The sequence below is a fragment of the Panthera pardus genome, unplaced genomic scaffold (genome assembly GCF_024362965.1).
Source record: "Panthera pardus isolate Hobbes unplaced genomic scaffold, ASM2436296v1 HiC_scaffold_22, whole genome shotgun sequence".
Lineage (NCBI taxonomy): Eukaryota > Metazoa > Chordata > Mammalia > Carnivora > Felidae > Panthera > Panthera pardus.
Genome location: NW_026526788.1, coordinates 77,598,972 through 77,604,971, shown reverse-complemented (window position 1 = coordinate 77,604,971; position 6,000 = coordinate 77,598,972). Strand labels below are relative to the sequence as shown.

Sequence of the window (6,000 nt, the reverse complement as noted above, 5' to 3'; positions counted from 1 at the left end):
CCCTATTTTATGAAGCCAGAGCGGCCAAGCACAGTTGTTAGTAATGCCGGTAAACCCCACGTGATGATTTGGAAATAACTGGTAAGCCTGCAAGCTCAACCCTGCGCGGACAATGTGGTTTAATGAGGACCTGTTGACCTTACAAGCATTTCCAAGAGACAGCCACCAGCTGTTCACAGGGAACGGGAAAGAAGCAAGCCACAAGGCAGAGTATGAAGAAGTACTTTAATAGCTCAAACTCAAAGTCATTGTGCCCCCAGTTCTGAAGAGATTCCTAAAAGAGGCAACTTCGGCCGTTTGGGAAGCCAACGGTCACCGGCCTGTGGTCTCTGGCGTCCATCTCCTCTGGGTGCTGACCGCGAGGAAAGCAAAACCGTGCCCAGGACCATTCTGGCTCCCGTGGGGCCTTCCTCCACCTATGCGTTATATCAACTGCCTTAGTTGGACTAAGATGACGACTCAGTTAAAGGGAGAGACAAATGTTGACTGTCTAAGCAGGAACGGTCCAAGCCGGCAAGGAAAAGCACACTGCATACATAGGAATACAGAAGGGCGAGCTTCTGCCTACGGATCTATGACATTACATTTGTTTTGCCTGCAAACTATCAAGAAGGATTCTGTTGGCCAGGGTGCTTCTGCTGAACAAGGAACACGGTGGTCCGAAGTCTTGAGTGTCCTGTGCCACCAGCCCAGAGTCATCATGCACCGTCCACTGGAGAGTCTTTGAGGGGAAACATGAAATCCAGCTCATGCCTCTACCTATGGGTCGATTTCTTCAGGAATCACCGTAATCATAATGTCTTCGTTGCCCCTGCGGACAACCATGTTCAGGGTGCTTTCCTTTTTAATGACGTCACTGACGTCATTAGCTGAGACCACCGACTGTCCATTGATGCTGATTATGACGTCGTTTTCCTTGAGCCCACCCCTGCAACACAAGGGGAAACATGATTGTAACGCTTCCATTCCCCCGGGTCTAACTGCCAGGAGAGGGACTCGACTGTGCATTGACAGAGGCATAGTTTAGAACCCAGAAGCCCCGAGCGCATCGGGTGGGGTGATGGCGAACTCACATGACAGTAGCTTCAACTACCAACGGATTGCGTCATTTCCTTTTGAGAGTTTTAGGCCAAATCATCAGTCCTGTCCATTGCAGAAACGCTCCCCAGCACTTGTTATGATTGGATGACAGACTGACCCCAGTGGAGGCAAGGATATGCCGCAGACCGTCTACCACGGATCGTGCCCGTGGCCAGCTTGCTTGTCATGGGCATCACAACTCGGAGGACGGTCCCCTAAGGAGCAGGTGGAATGGTTCCACCTTCTTTTGTGTTATTTTTGCTGTAACTTTAGCTCTTACAAATAAGCAAGAGTCAAATAAGTGTCAAATAAGCTATTACGGTCCTTTAGTGGTCTAGCACGGCGTCAGCAAACTTTTTCTGTAAAGGGCCAGATAGGAAATATTTTGGACTTTGCAGGCCATGTGGCATCCATCACAAGTCAACTCGACTGCCGTGGCTGTCAAGCCACTGTAGGCAGTGTGTAACTACCGAGCTTGGCTGTGTTCCAGTAACCTTCACTTACGGACACTGAAATGTCAATTTCGTACAATTTTTATGTATCAGAAGAAAATACTCTTGCTTAAAAATTTTTTCAGCCGTTTAAAAATGCAGTATCTATCCTTCGCCCACGGGTCATATTAAAGCGGAGCAGTCGGCGGGCCAGATCCGGGCCCCAGGGAACAGCTTGCAGGCCCCACCCCGTCTAGCTCTTCTCCCTGCATATTATGTCTGTAGAAGTAAGACGTGCTGACTGCCTGCTGAGCTACTTCTTTTCATGTTACTTGGATGTTACCTGGGTTATTGTTCTGGAGGTACAGAACAGACAGGTATGGCCTGGTCGGTAACAGACGGAATCAGAGAAGGCAGGCTTCTACGGGAGATGTGTCCGTCTGGCGGCCCAGGATGGGACCACTGCCCAAGATCTCAGGGCCACTGCTCCTTGAACCCTCTTTCCCCAGCCAGGCCTGCCCCAGAGACTCATGAGAGTCAGATGTCATTCCTTCCACCTGAATCACCTCTCAGGAAGTGAGGACTTCTGAGGACAGGAAGCACCCTTTTGCTGATGAGTGCTGAGCTGAACCAGGCCCGAAGGTCCCGGCTGGCGGGACCAAGGGTGTCCAACCCTTTCATCAGGGACCCTCACCACCACCTGAGCCGATATGAAAAGAACACAGCCTCCCCCGACCGCCCCCAGGAACCGCAGGGATAATCCGGCAAAGAGAAAATAGTTCTAACTCACGCTTCCGCTGGAGTGTCAGGAATGACTTCAATGATATACGCTCCCGAAAGCACATCCGGGAAGTCTCGGTGACGGTCTTTTAGCTCTTTGGCTTTGCTGCTCGGGAGGAAAACACCTGCGTTAACATCAAGTAACCAGGGGCCTCTGTTGGCTGAGACTCAGCTCTCACCCAGCTTCTCCTCCTGAAATAAATAGCCCCAGGAGGTCTGATTCTGCTTCGCTTACATGTCTATTAGAGTCAAAGATCTACTGGCTGACAGGAAGTACGGTGCTTTATAATTATTATTATTCTTAATTTTACTAATGATTTAATAGTAGCTATTGTAACGTAAGGAGTGAATACGGTGTAGCGGTTGCCCAGGTTTGGAGCCCCAGCTCTGCCACTTTCTGTGTGATCCTGGGCAGCTGCTTAACCTCTCTGTGCCTTAGTTTCCTCACCTACAAAACAGGAATAATGACAATACTCTATGATGTAGGGGTCGTTTTGAGGATTAGGTGAGATGGTCTGGACGCAGCACCTGGCCCGGTGCCTGGTGCGGAGCAAATGTGCGGTAAATACCGTGGCTGGTGTCACTGTGGCTGGCGACCCGTGCCACCACCCGTGGATCCCAGCCTGGGCACACGTTCAATCACTCGGTCCTCACCACCCACCAAAATGCCTGCACTGTTATCCTGGTCCCGGAGAGGAGGAAACTGAGGCACAGAGGTCAAGTCATTCCCCAGGTCATGAGCCAGGAAGTCGCACCGCTGGGACAAGAACTCAGGAAGCCAGATGCTAGGGTGTATATTCCTTCCCCATACCTTCATCGCCCACGACTCCAAGACAAGTAACTGATTCACATTTGAGTCTCAGCAAATCAGTCCACACATTGTGGAGTGCTAAAAACGACACCACCATTCATAATATGCATCTAAAGGATAGTAATATGGTCACGATTAATAGTAAATTAATACGATAATTCATATGTTAATGCCTACATGAATACGTTCTGCTCTTTGCTACCTGTACCCGCAAGAGTTTCCACTGTGCCCTTAGTTACCAGGCTCGTGTGCTTATACCAGACGTTTTCATCAAGGGTAAAACACCAGTACGTTATAAGCCTGGCAGCCGCACGCCACGGCTTCCACCGGCTCCGACAAACAAGCCTGACCCAGCATTCCGGCAGCCACAGCCCACACACGGTCGCACTCCCAAAAGGCAGGGTGCTCTGGGCTGAGGGAGGTGCTGGGGCACTCCTGGAATGTGGGTTTCAACGGAACAAGTGGGAAAAGGAAGGCATGAGGGAGAGTGACCAACACGCTCCACCGTCCAGGCCTGCCTTCAAAGAGGAGGGCAGAATCTTCTAGAGGGAAGGACCTGTTCCCTCCAAACACAAACAAAACCCCCAAAATGAAGCATAAAACCAGAGGCCCAGGGGAATGGCCCCTCCTCTTTCCTGATGTTTCTCAATTATAACCAGAAACCGAGATGCTTAAGGCAGCATGAGGTTTCCCTTTCAGGGTGCCAGTGAGAGCCTTCCTAAGTTTAGGTTTAAGTTTAAGATACACACACAGACGTCCCGCTTACCCACCTGGATGTGAGCGACATCATTCGGATGCCAATATACTTCTTCTTGGTAACGGCTTTGCCTGGTGGGACGACAAAAGGACAACAGGTCAGCCCAGTTGGCAGCTGTACTGGGGACACCAGGAGCTGTGAGGTTCAGTCCCTGCAGTGTATAAAGTCAGGGCCACGGGGGGGAACGCTGACAATGTGGTTCAAATCCTTCTCAGGCCCCTACCTGCCATGGCACCTGGGGAAAGTCCTGTCATTTTTGTTAATGGCCAAAAACTGAGGAGTGATACTTGCTTCCTCTTTGCCTTATCCTGACCTCCAATGAGGGTTCTAGCCCTCCGATAAATCCAGAATCTGAGCCCTTCGTCCCACCCTGGCGTGGATGACCAGGAGAGTCTCTCACCTGGTCCTACAACTTCTGCCCAGCCCCTCCAGCAGAGTCTCCATGCAGCCATGACAATGACTTTTCAAAGACGTCCACCAGATCACGACCTTCCCTGTTCTCAATACAACCCAAGGCCTTCACCACGGCCACCACGGCCACCACGGCACAGAGGTCAAGTCTCCGTGACCCTGGCTAACTGCTTTCTGCATCCATCTGTGTGACCCTGAACCTCACTGCACTCCAGCCACGTGACCCACTCGCTGTGTGTGCTGTGCCCACAACGGAGGCCTTGAATCCACTGTTCCTTGGTCTGGAATGTCTCCCTCCCGGCACTCCCCCAGCTCACCACCCTGCTTCATTTTCAGGGAAGCATCATTGGTATCTGAAACCTTGCATGTTTGTCGAGTACCACCCTCCCTCCCCCTCCAGTCAGAGTGTAAACATCACGCATGCCGGGGACCTTGTGGAGCCATGGAACCCCCAGCCTAACCCCAAGCAGAGACGGGTCAACAAACGTGTGTGGAATGAACGATCTCCCTGAATCTCAGTTTTCTTATCACTAAAATGGGACTAATACTTCCCTCCTGAGAGGGCAAAGGAACTTAATGAAATAAAACGATGTATAGAAATCACCTAGGATCGTGCCTGGCACATATTCGACCAAACCACGTGAAACACTGACGGCCAAAAAGGGTCAAACTTCTGTGACCCAATGCCAGGGGCCTAACAACGTGTATCCCATTTCCCTTCTCGATCTGAAAAGGCTTATTAGCTGACGTTCAGGGGTGCAGCCGGGCCTGCCTGAACCACCCGCGGCCACGCGGGGCCATGCTTTACCTTTGGCCTGTCGGTCATGGGACTCGGTTAGGAACTTTTTAATCTTATCTGATGGGATTGCAAAGGAGATTCCGGCTGTCACCTTCAGAGTGTTAATCCCAATGACTTCGCCATCCTGAAAAGCAAGATGGAAACAGCCTGTTGGGCCCATGAAGGTTTACCAGAAGACACGCACCAAAAGCGAACAGATCGTCTGTAATGAAGGAAGTCTTTGAGCTGTGAATGGGTGGGGAGGGGGAACCGGGTGGAGGGGGTCCCGGGGCCGCAGGGGGAGAGGCATCACTTGGGCAGTACGAGCCAACACACATCAGGCTCTGTCCTCAGGGAGCACCGTGCCACAAAAAGAGCCTCAAGAGGCTGGTTTCGAGGTGCTCCTTTGCTCCTTTCCCAGGGAATATTTCCGAAACCTCAGAGTCCCTTAGGTGGCTGTCCACAGCCTCCAGCTTCTTCCATGTTCCATGATCTAAAGATTCCTCTGCTGATACCCAGGGGGACAACCTTAGTGACTAGGGGTTACCGGGAAAACACAGTGCTATCTCCGTGCTGTCTCAGCAGCCACAGATGTTACAGGGGCTGCAGGGTAAGGCCCCGCCTCGCTTCCTCTGCTTGTCACAGACCGGCTTCAGATCACGGAGGAAGCCAGTCTACGGGCTGTGCTCTCGTTCAAGACAGATTCCTAGTTTGGCGAACGCTACTCGTGGAATAACAAGACCCCTTCACCGTTATTCTGCACACCCTTGTTGAATGGTTTGTTTAGCTCAGGCTGATAAGGGACAAGTGCCAAGCGACTACAAATTCTCTCCTCGTACAGTTCCTGCAACACAGGATTCGGTCCCCGACACCGAGAACCTTCCAGCAGGCCCTGCCACCCAGGGCCTCTCTAAAGACGGCCTCGATTTCCCATGGAGGGAAATGAGAACAG

The 6,000-nt window shown here is 51.6% G+C and overlaps 1 protein-coding gene across 1 annotated transcript in view; it reads right to left on the bottom strand.

Annotated features, from left to right (window-relative positions):
- Positions 1-206: 206 nt before the first annotated feature.
- Positions 207-6,000, bottom strand: part of HTRA1 (HtrA serine peptidase 1) — a 51,459-nt gene continuing 45,665 nt past the window's right edge. Inside the window, exons 6-9 of the mRNA XM_019459673.2 lie at positions 5,079-5,193; positions 3,873-3,930; positions 2,302-2,397; positions 207-928 (exon numbers count right to left, since the gene is read on the bottom strand). Of these exons, the coding sequence (XP_019315218.1) occupies positions 760-928; positions 2,302-2,397; positions 3,873-3,930; positions 5,079-5,193 (438 nt within the window). The 3' untranslated portion in view covers positions 207-759. The remainder of the gene's footprint in view (positions 929-2,301; positions 2,398-3,872; positions 3,931-5,078; positions 5,194-6,000) is intronic.